This window comes from Schistocerca serialis, chromosome 4 (genome assembly GCF_023864345.2).
Source record: "Schistocerca serialis cubense isolate TAMUIC-IGC-003099 chromosome 4, iqSchSeri2.2, whole genome shotgun sequence".
In the NCBI taxonomy this organism is placed as follows: domain Eukaryota; kingdom Metazoa; phylum Arthropoda; class Insecta; order Orthoptera; family Acrididae; genus Schistocerca; species Schistocerca serialis.
This window is the reverse complement of record NC_064641.1, coordinates 365,302,775-365,315,122: the sequence shown is the minus strand read 5'-3', so window position 1 is coordinate 365,315,122 and position 12,348 is coordinate 365,302,775. Positions and strand designations below refer to the sequence as shown.

Genomic DNA, 12,348 nt, shown 5'->3' with positions numbered 1-12,348 from the left:
GTGCAGAGAAGAGGGGAGTACTACGTGGGGAGAAGAGTTGAAGACCTAGAAATCGAAGGATTAAGGGGAAGAGGAAGACCGAAACTGAGATGGAAAGACAAGATAGCAAGGGACCTACGGGAGAAAAGATCGCTCGGAGAACAAGCACTGGATAGCATTTATGGAAGAGAAGGATTCTGCAAAGCAACCCTGAACCCACATATGTGGGAAAAGGCTGAGATGATGATGATGATGATGATGATGATAATGACGACACTTGGAAAAGTAACATACCTTATGCTGTACAAATTCACACAATCTCCTCCCTCTGTATTATGTATCATTGCACATCACGAATATGCATGTGAAGGTCATGAAAATCACTGGACATCAACATGTCAGTTTTAAAATAAACAATATGTACGGATACAAAGCCAACGGCATTGCCGCAGTGGTAACACCGGTTCCCATAAGATCACCACAGTTAAGCGCTGTCGGGCTGGGTTAGCACTTGGACGGGTGGCCATCTGGTCTGCTGAGTGCTGTTGGCAAGGGGGGTGTACTCAGCCCTTGTGAGGCAAACTGAGGAGCTACTTGATTGAGAAGTAGTGGCTCTGGTTTCGTATACTGACAAATGGCTGGGAGAGCGGTGTGCTTACTACATGCCCCTCCATATCCTGTGGGCTGAGTTGACATGACAGCTGGTCAGTACCGTTGGGCCTTCCAAGGCCTGTTTGGACGGAGTTTAGTTTTTAGTACAGATACAAGGATAATGCACCAAATACAAGTGGTCATACCCGGGTAGCAGCAGTGTCAAACATTGTCAAGAACATCGTCCTGTTGCTCATCGCAGTGCAAACTTCCATGTTTGACTGCACAAAGTACAGGGATCGATGTCCCAAGGGAAGGTATGGTCCCAATGAAGCCTTTTGTGCCACAGCCTGAGTCCTTTTTGTGTCAGTTCTTAGTGATGGTGTGCCTGAAATGTTTTCCTTGCCCACCTGTAAGAAAACTGTGTCATTTCAATGTTGGGTGTCATGGTTCTGACCTCCATCATAAAAGCGTCAAAAGAAGAGGTGAAAAGAGGGTAGGCTGTGACGACCTTCCCATCATGTGAAGCATCTGTGGTGGCCTTCAGAATTTTGGTGAACTTTGGTGCCAGTGTGACATCATCCACCCACCTTGTAGCTCACATGAAGTTCAGCTGTGACTTTTTTTTTTATTATACATGCATTGACACCTTGCTGTTTGGATTGCTGAATCCCAAGGGGGACATCTCAGGGTGACATGCTTTTGCATTGTAGCAGAGGAAGTTTGTAGGTATGTTTGAGCCACATTTCAAACTTATGTGTCACAATGGAAGATAATTATAGGGTTTTGAAAAAGTGAGCCTATACTTTTGTTGCACAGTGTAAATATGATATATTCACTGCATACAACACTAATGATGATCAAAAAGAAATGTAATATTACCAGGAATCAATCAAAGACTGAGTAATTTGAATGCATACGAGAAAATCTTCACTTGGGGTGAAGATAAACACAAGACTGTGGCTACACTGGGTAACTCTGAGAGTCAGTTCTCATAATAGAGAAAGGCAGGAGGATACCATATTCAGTAGGGATAAGCCTAATAAAGCACTGTCTCTGTTCATCAAGTGTTCCAAATTAATTTCTGCAAAATGTAGTTGTAGTTGTACTGAAATTTCTATCTTTTGGACTGTGCTTGAGCTGAATGATTATGACCAAAATATGTAGTATATTCACAAATAACCTCGTATGGAAATCATTAATTTGGTTTACACACACACACACACACACACACACACACACACACACACACACACACTTATTATTAGCAGTGCTTGGTTGAATAAAAATGTGATGTATAGCTCTTCATTAATGTCGTGGGTATTTCTTCTTTTTCTTGCAGTGTCCTTTGATCTTCCAGTATTCATAGCAGAGTTGAAAGGTGATTTTGGAAGAGGAGAACAAGGCCTAGTAGATTTGTCTATAAGAGACTTCAGTGTTCAGTTTGATAGATCTCATCGTTATGAAACCAACATACAGGTATATTGCCAAAACTGCATATATACATAATGTAGCTGCTTTTAATTAACTGTAATGAAAAATAAGACGGTTTTTTTACTATTTTTAAAGGGAAATTTGTTGGTGAATAGAATGTTCAGTAGCTGTTTGGAAAATTTTGAGAGCTCTGAAAAGATGGACATGCTTTGTCTGTCTCAGTACCACATAACCACAGGTTTAGATAAGTTACATGTAAAAGATTACACTATTGCAGCCTACTCAAGCAGAAATAACGCAGGGAAAGGAGGAGTTGTTGCATACTTTAAGACAGAGCACAAGTTCAAAAACATTGAGAGAAGATGATTTTGTAGTGATTAGAACATAGAAATGTGTGCTTATGAATTAATCCTGAAAAGTAGTTTGCTTTTAATTGTAACTGTATCTAGATCCCTACTGAGAAATTTTGAACTATTGATGAGGAATCTAGATATCTTACTGTGCTATCTGTCAGAGAGCAGCAAGAAGTTAATAGTCTCTGGTGACTTCAGTATGGATTTTCTAAGGGTTTCTGACAGTAAAAATGATCTGGAAACCTTATTTGGAACCTACATATTTGTCTCAATAATTAATTTTCCAACATAGGTGGATAAAGACAGTAGGGCCCTAATTGATAATGGTTTCTCTGATGAAGCTCAGAGTAAGAAAATAACTGTTTACTCAATAACAAATACTCTCTCTGTTCGTGATGCACTGTTAGTTAGGATAAATAACATAGCACTTTACAGTATGGATACACTTCAGTAAAAATAATCTAGACTAATTAATGATTCAAGGACAAATGTTTTTACGAATAGTTTACAGGTGATGACGTGGGAGGTAATTAATGAGGTTGGGTCAAATGAAAACCTTAAATATTTTTTAAAATATTGTTTATTGCCCCGAAGTGTTACAAAGCTGTATCACTTTTCAACATAATCTCCCCCATGCTCAATGCAAGTCCCCAAGCGCTTACAAAGTGCATAAATTCCTTTAGAAAAAAATTCTTTTGGTAGTGCGTGCAACCACTCATGCATCGCGTGGCGTACCTCTTCATCAGAACGGAACTTCTTTCCTTCCTTCTTTTGGTAGTGCGTGGAACCACTCATGCATCGCGTGGCGTACCTCTTCATCAGAACGGAATTTCTTTCCTTCCATTGAGTCTTTGAGTGGTCAAAACATATGGAAGTCACTTGGGGCAAGGTCTGGTGAGTATGGTGGATGAGGAAGACACTCAAAATGCAGGTCTGTGATTGTTGCAACTGTTGTATGGGCAGTGTGGGGCTTTGCATTGACATGTTGCAAAAGGACACCTGCTGACAGCAGTCCACGTCGCTTTGATTTGATTGCAGGCCGCAGATGATTTTTTTATGAGATCTGTGTATGATGCACTGGTGACAGTTGTCCCTATAGGCATGTAATGCTCCAAAAGGATGTCCTTTTCATTCCATAAAAGAGTCAGCATAACCTTCCCTGCTGATGGTTCTGTTCAAAACTTCTTTGGTTTTGGTGATGAGGAATGGCGCCATTCCTTGCTCACTCTCTTCATTTCTGGTTGGTGGAAGTGAACCCAGGTTTCGTCCCCAGTAACAGTTTTTTCAAGGAAGCCATCACCTTCTCGTTCAAAGTGCCGAAGAAGTTCTTCACAAGCATCAACACGTCTTTCTCTCATTTCAGGAGTCAGCTGCCATGGCACCCATCTTGCAGACACTTTGTGAAAGTGGAGCACATCATGCACAATGTGGTGTGCTGACCCATGATTAATCTGTAAACATGCTGCAGTGTCATTCAGTGTCACTTGGTGGTTTTCCTTAACTATGGCTTGAACTGCTACAGTGTTCTGTGGAGTCACAACTCATTGTGCCTGACCTGGACGAGGAGCATTTTCCACTGAAGTCACACCATTTTAGAACTTCCTACTCCATCCGTAGACTTGCTGCTGGGATAAACATGCGTCACCTACTGAACCTTCATTCAGTGATGAATTTCAATAGGTTTCACACCTTCACTACACAGAAACTGAATAACAGAGCGCTGTTCTTCCCTGGTGCAAGTCGCAAGTGGGGCGGCCATCTTTGTACTGATACTGCAACGGTATGTGTGCATCTGCACTATGCTGCCACCTACAGGCCATTCTGTACGCTGTTTGTAGCACGCTTACCGACTTACAGGATAACGGTGCGAAAGTTCGATTTGTTATTTCAAATTTAAGGCTTTCATTTGACTCACGCTCATATAATGAATCAAGTGCTAACATAAAATTTTATCTATTCCTTGATAAATTCATATCATTATTGAAAAATAGTTTTCCACATAAGCTAATCAAAAAGGACACTAAACAGCTATGTGAAGAGCCATGGTTCACTTGAGGGATTAAAGTATCTTGTGAAAGGAAAATGGAAATATATCTTGTGGCAAGAACAAGTATGGATCCTCCAGCAGCTGCAAACTACAAAAACTACTCAAAATTACTAAGAAATTTTATTAGAAAATCAAAGCACATGCACATAATGTCAGAAATCAGTACTTCCAACAACAGAATTCTATGCGGAATGTAGTGAAATGAGAGGCAGGACAACCAGCCACAGAACAAGACGAAATATCTATTGAACTGAATGGATGGGCTATAAATAATGTGTCACAGGTAGCAAATGCATTTAACAATCACTTCTTAAATATAGAAGAAAGCATAGGGACAAACAGCAAAAGAGCAATAGAATTGGTGTGTGTTGAAATAGTAACTTTAATGACATTCAGTCATATGAATGTATCAAAAACTCCTCCTCCTGAAATTAAGAAAATTATTCATCCTCTTAAAAATTAAAAGCTCATCTGGCTTGCATGGTGTTTCCAATAGAGTACTAAAAATTTGTTCCCATGTAATAAGCCCAGTCTTACGTGAAACAAGTAATGCATCACTGATTCACGGCATTTTTCCAGAGAGACTGAAATATGCCGTTTTAAACCCTTCTTCAGGAAAGGTGGTAAGAGAGATGCCAATAACTACTGACTTGATTCACTGCTGACGTCATTCTTGAAAATTTTTGAGAAATAGTGTGTTTTGGAATAGTATCTCACTTTAGCAATAATAGTATCCTTAGCAAATCACAGTTTGGATTTCAATATGGTTGCTAGATTGAGAATGCTATTTACAGATTCACTCATCAGATTTTACAAGCATTAAGTAATAAAATAGTGCTGGTTGGTATTTTCTGCAACTACTTTAAGGTATTTGACAGTGTGAATCACAGTATTCTCTTAGATAAATTGTTGTCTGATGGGATTTATGGTATAGCCAACCAACGAATAATATCATATCTAACTGAAAGAGTGCAGAAAGTTGTATATAGTAATTTAAGTAGTGTAGTGACATAATCCTGACTGGAGAGAAATCATGTGGGGTTCCCCAAGGTCCACCACTGTTCCCCTTATATGTATACAATCTTCCACCTAGTATACAATAAGCAGAATTAGTTCTTTTGCATATGACACTAGTATTGTAATCAGTCCAATCATACATACAGAAACAGAAGAACTGGCAAGCAAAGTTCTTAAAAGTATTGTTGACAGGTTTTCTGCGAATATTCAGTTCTGCACGTCTAGAGGTCCTGCACAAATGATAAGTGTAACATATGGTGGAGAAATAATAAATAGTGTGGAAACATCAAAATTCTTAGGGCTCCATATTGATGAGATTCTAAATTAGGAAAAAAAGACGTTTTGGTCCTCCGAAAATGACTTAGTTTGCCACATTTACTCTTAGAATCATTGCAGATCATGGGGAGAAACAAATCAGTAAGCTGACATATTTTGCATGTTTTCATTCAGTAATGTCATGTGGAATAATGTTCTGAGGTAACTCATTTTTAAGAAAGAAAGTCTTCTTTGAGCAAAAATGTGCTGTAAGAATAATATGTGACACTCACCCATGATCACCTCGTAGACAACTGTTTAAGAACTTCGGCAGTCTGACCACTGCTTCACAATGTATCTGTTCCTTCATGAAGTTTGCTGTAAACAATCCACTACAGTTCAGAAGGAACAATGAAATACTTAATTACAGTACCAGGAGGAAAAATAACATTCATTACTTCACATTAAGATTGTCCTTGGCACAAAAAAGGGTGCACTGTACTGCAACAAAATTTTTCAGTCACTTTATACGAAATGTCTGACAGACAGCAAAGTAAAATTTGATGGCAATCCGAGAAAATTTCTCCTTGGGCATTGGTGACGGGTACTTTTTATTAATATTAGAAAGAAGGCATGAATAATTGCAAACCTAATATGCTAGTGAAGTATATAAAATCCAAATAGAGATCAGGGAGAGTAAGAGTGCTTATTTTATACATCGCCAGATGCAGATGCGTGCTTCACTGGGGGCCACTGCTGCAGGTGAAAGCCGAGTAAGGGAGGGGGCGACATTAGTGAAACACAGTGCTGCAAGTGGAAGCCCTTGCCCAGAACAACATTGTGACTGAACCGACTGCCTGGCAGACCAGCAGACTGCTGTGGTGATGTCCCAACAGGATGTGGATGTAGCTGATTTGCTCCCTACCAAGATCCACCACAAACAACTTCAGAACTTTGTGGCTTACCATGATACCTAACAGCCACTTCTGCCACTGGCTGAAGGATTGGACCCAAGTGGTAGCCCTTGGAGGAAAACATGATGGTCCACAGTTGTCTGTGAGATAACACTCAAGAGTCTAGCAAATACAGGGGAACCCGCACATCCATGGTTACTTTCCACCAGACTATTCCTGTTGACAGGCACCGTCCTAGTATGTAGCCAAAAAACTCGACTGTGCATTGCCACCCGAAGCGGCAGACACAGACTTCTTTGTTTGGATCTTAAATGTATGCATGAAGTGCTCCAACTCCGAGTTAGAAACCTGGTGAAATATTGCAGTAGTCAGATACTCAGTATCATTGTGAACACAAAAGTCCTCAAACTCCTGTGGCACAAACTGGCGATTGTTGTCAGATACCAGGGTCCTGGGAGCCTATCGATGGCAAAAGTGACTAAGAATGCACTAACTGTGGCAGTCAGCAACAGAGGACAGCTTGGCTACATATGGGAAATTGCATTGACCACCAACAACCATGTGGTTTGCCAATCAAACTCCAGATCAGGTCCCATTGGTAGCCGCCATAGCACACGAATGTCATATCAATAGTTACTGCAACCAGTGGACACTCCTATCTTGCCGCTTGTAATGAAGGCCAAATAAGCAAACAAATGACATGTGATCATTGATGTGGAATTTAACCCCATAGAAGAAGACATAGAACTTTTTAACCCCAAAGATAATAGCTAGCACTCGTGATGCATAAGCGATGAGTTGTTCGATGCCGTCTGGGTTCTGGTGTGACAAGACAGCACCAGTGCCATTCTGGGAAGCATCACAGGCCAGGGTTAAAGGTTTGCTCAATGTAAAGGAAGTCAGACAGGTAGCAGAGCACAAACACTGCCTGAGAGACTGAAAAGCGCCTTGACAATCCGCATACCAGACAAACTTATTGCACTACTGATCAAGGTAATTGAGAGGCTGGCACGTGGGCATGGAGTGGGAATGAACTGAGCATATTACAAAAGCTTACACAAAAAGACTCGAGCTCCTTCAGGTTTTTGGACACTGGTAGGTTGACAGTGGTCTTGATGTCATCATTCATGTGGAAAAAATAATCTTGAGTAAGCACATGACCAAAAACATTCACCTCCAGGGAAAAAACTCCAGTTCTCAAGCTTGGAACAAGGGCCATTCTCTAGGTGGTGTTGTAAAACTGACTGAATCACCACCAAAGAGCTGGTCCACATACATGACGAAATAGGGGAGACAATATCCTGATCCTGCCAACACTGCAACTCAGCGTTTACCAAGATGCATGTGGCAAAGGGAATGGGGTGGAGATGACAAAATTTGGGTACCGACAATGGCCTCAAAATTTTCTGCTCGGACCAAGATGTTCTCAAACAGCTCCTGTAGGAGCTCTATAATTGGTTCAAATTGTGAATAGGGATGGATTGAGACACTGAATGCACTCTGTCAACTATCTGGGAGCCAAAAACAGAAAATCCAACAAGCCCAAAAGTATTTTGCACCCATGGTTAGTTGGCCACTAACAAGATAAGTTGACTTTCTACATTCTTATAACATGTGGATACAGATAATTGCTCCCACAAAGGAGCACGCAGTTTAATGTAAGACGTAAGCTGACGAAACGGCCATTGCAACTCTAGGCACCCCAAGAGCCTGATTGTATCTAAATTAATTAGGCTGACTGCCGCTTCTGTGTCTGCATGAAATTGCACTGGCTGCCTATCCACTACCAACATCAGAAAAATACTTTGGGGCGACACATGCAGGGATTTGGTTGCAGCCCCAGAGTCCAGTGAAAACACCAGGGCATCAGATGACCGACTCACAGCCCATCCACTGTCACAAACAGTTGCCAGTTGACCTGTTCCCCACCATACCCCACACATGGCCCCCTCATGCTGGCAGTCATGGCTAACTTGCATCAAATGACAGTTGAGACCAGACAGCTGGCTTGTCGGACGACTGAAAGGACAATGGTGCTGAGGACCTGGAAAATATTGCTGGCGGGAACGATGACGCTGCAAGTGGCGTGAGCCTGCCGAGCTTGGCATGGGCGAGGACGGAAAGTGCAGTGATGCCACAGTACTGACTTCATCAACAGCAGCAGTCCACAATGACTTGGCAAGAGTCTAGCCGCCTTGGTTATACAGTGGGGCACCAGTGGCTGTTTACCATGTACATCCAGTTGGGCCATCAGCCAATAGTGAATTATCAGAAAGGATGTCCCATGCCATCACCATAAGCTCATGTGATTCTGCAGTTTGAGCAATGTCACTTAAAAAGGGGTCAGACAAGGTCAATGCCCTGATCCGAATGTTGTGATCAGGAGCTAGCCTGACAATCAAGTTCAGAATTAGTGAATGCATATGAGGTGGCATTTCGGACACTCTAAACAACACTTGGTGAGAGGCCCTGCAAAAGGATGATCCACATTGCATATGACTGCCCAGGGCACTTGTGATGCTGGTTAAGCTGTAAACCAGCCACCACCAAATGGGTTGATGGCAAAAATGGGGTGTAAGCACCTAACAAAGCTCATTAAAGGGAAGTTTCTCAGGCTCAGTGGAGTGCTTCAAAATTTGAGCAACTTGCACACTGTTCAGTTGCGCTACATGTCAGCTTGTCTTCTCCTTCATGATGTCCACTGGCAGGTATAGTTAAAGAAATAAATTCAGAACCTTTGTACACATACCAAATATACAGGGTGATTCAAAAAGAATACCACAACTTTAAAAATGTGTATTTAATGAAAGAAACATAATATAACCTTCTGTTATACATCATTACAAAGAGTATTTAAAAAGGTTTTTTTTCACTCAAAAACAAGTTCAGAGATGTTCAACATGGCCCCCTCCAGACACTCGAGCAATATCAACCCGATACTCCAACTCGTTCCACACTCTCTGTAGCATATCAGGCGTAACAGTTTGGATAGCTGCTGTTATTTCTCATTTCAAATCATCAATGGTGGCTGGGAGAGGTGGCCGAAACACCATATCTTTAACATACCCCCATAAGAAAAAGTCGCAGGGGGTAAGATCAGGGCTTCTTGGAGGCCAGTGATGAAGTGCTCTGTCACGGGCTGCCTGGCGGCCGATCCATCGCCTCGGGTAGTTGACGTTCAGGTTTCATAACTAACCTTTTTCATAGGACTCTCCATACGGTTGATTGTGGAATTTGCACTCTCTGCTAGCTCTGCGAGTTGATTTTCCTGGGCTGCGAACAAATGCTTGCTGGATGCGTGCTACATTTTCATCACTCATTCTCGGCCGTCCAGAACTTTTCCCTTTGCACAAACACCCATTCTCTGTAAACTGTTTATACCAACGTTTAATACACCACCTATCAGGAGGTTTAACACCATACTTCGTTCGAAATGCACGCTGAACAACTGTCGTCGATTCACTTCTGCCGTACTCAATAACACAAAAAGCTTTCTGTTGAGCGGTCGCCATCTTAGCATCAACTGACGCCGACGCCTAGTCAACAGCGCCTCGAGCGAACAAATGTGCAACTAAATGAAACTTTATAGCTACCTTAATTCACGGACAGATAGTGCTTAGCTCTGCCTTTTGTCGTTGCAGAGTTTTAAATTCCTAAAGTTGTGGTATTCTTTTTGAATCACCCTGTATTTACAAAAATTCATGAACTCTGTGAAGTTGTAATTGGTTGTAAATAAATTATGATCTAGGCAAAACTGTAGTAGACACAATGGGCTACATAAAAGAAAATGAAAGGCAGAAAAATTTTTTGTTTAAAAATGACACAATGGATATTTGTTTACTAAATTCTGAAAACTCACTCTGCAACAACTTGTATCTGAAGAGCTAGAACTCTTTGTGGCCATAAAGATAAAGTTTTTTTTATGCATTCCTTGCTTAGTTTCAGTTGATGATTATAGTGTTTTATTGAAAAACGTTGTGGTATTTGCCTGCTCCCATCCGTACTTAGTCTGAGATGTTGCCCCATCTCTGATGATTCTGTTCTTGATTGAGTGTTACATTTAAATTTTTCCTCTTTTTGTTGAAACTCTGAAACCTGCAAAATGTGTCATGACTTCCTGTGTGTTTTAATAACAGTGCGTAGGTGTTAGACATTCTCATTCACTGCACTCCGCTTGCTTCTCGCCCACTGTAACTACTTCATGTACTTTCGTGCCTCACATCTTACTTCTCTGATTTGAAGGTTTGAGCACTTTTGCTTTCCTCTTGTGCCTGAACAATCTGCCCTTACTTTTACTGATTTCTTTTTTTCCAACTCTTCTAATGAAAGAATTATTAAAAATTAACATAAGTTAGATAATGAACAGCATTTAATTTGTATTTTAGTTCTGGTCTAGTTTTATGCCTGTGACAGCTAGCGATAATTTAACGTGTGGGTATATCATTGGTGTAATTGCTGTTGCACACAAAGAACTGTGTGTTATTGTATTTTCTGATACTTGATAGTTTATTATGGGAAAAACATACTGAATAAATTCATTAATTTAGAACTTTTCTCTCCTCTTTTAGATGTGCCTGCGATCTCTGTTGATGGAGGATTTGATGAAGGAACCTGGAGACAAACATCGTTGTATAGTTGTGTCATCTGCACAGAGCGATGGTCAGTATGTGCAACCGCCTTCATTTGTCTCCAAGTCATGTCCAAATCTTGCTGCTACATTAGCAGTACAGCCACCTCCGGAGGTCAGAGGATCACTTCCATGTCACCTGGGGACTGGTTTCAGAAGACCAGCAAATATTACAGCTTCAGGTAATATATGGAAGCAGGTTTGTTCATTTGCAAAATTGGATGGAGGTTCTTGATGAAGAGCTCGGTCAGACACATTAGTGAACATCAGGCCTTTACTACATGCTAAAGTATGTGTCAAATACTGGTTTACATTTGGTTGGGTAGTGGAAGAGAAGCATGGTGGAAGGGGTGAGGAAACGGTAGGGAAAAAAGGGAGTTGGTGGATGTGGTGGTGGAGGATGATGATGATGATGATGATGATGATGATGATGATGATGATGGAGGGGGCGGGGGTCATGAAAGGGCAGCATGACTGGTGTTTTGAAGAAGTAGATATATTTTGTCAGCTTAGGTTATACCATTGTTACTTTAGCAGTATAATCAAAAGGATGGTTGCTACTCACGATAAAGCATGGATGCTGAGTCACAGAAAGACATAACAAAAACGACTGTCGGAAAGTTAGTTTGTGGCCTAAAAGTCCTTGTTGGCCTTTCTGACTGTCTTTTTTGTTGTAGCTTTCTGAGACTGTTCATTTGGGATTAGATCTGGTGAGTTGGGAGGGGAAGGGGGCAGCACATCATTTGGAACTCACTACTGTGTTTCTCAGACCACTCCAGCACATTCCTGGCCTTGTGACATGTGCATTTTCTTGTCAAAAAATGCCACTGCCATTGGGAAACGTGTACATCATCAGAGGTGTATGTTGTCCCAACTGGTGTACAATACTTCTTGGCCATCATGGTGCCTTGCACAAACTCCACTGGGCCCATGAATGACAACGTAAATGTTCCCCAGAGCGAAGTGAAACTTCTGCCAGTTTGTCTCTGTCTTGCAGTACAGGTGTAAAGGAGCTGCTTTACTGGAAGAGGATGGATTCGTGCCCTCTTGTTGGCGTGATGAAGAAGGTGTTGGGATTCATCAGACCATGTAATGCTCTGCTACTGCGCCAACATCCAGTAATGATGGTCA

General features: G+C 41.4%; 1 protein-coding gene and 1 pseudogene across 1 annotated transcript in view; both read left to right on the top strand.

Moving 5' to 3' along the window:
• Window positions 1-12,348, top strand: part of LOC126474166 (intermembrane lipid transfer protein VPS13D) — a 525,388-nt gene that overhangs the window by 207,665 nt on the left and 305,375 nt on the right. The window contains exons 24-25 of the mRNA XM_050101624.1: window positions 1,913-2,049; window positions 11,159-11,399. Of these exons, the coding sequence (XP_049957581.1) occupies window positions 1,913-2,049; window positions 11,159-11,399 (378 nt within the window). The remainder of the gene's footprint in view (window positions 1-1,912; window positions 2,050-11,158; window positions 11,400-12,348) is intronic.
• LOC126475735 (5S ribosomal RNA) lies at window positions 413-530 on the top strand (annotated as a pseudogene).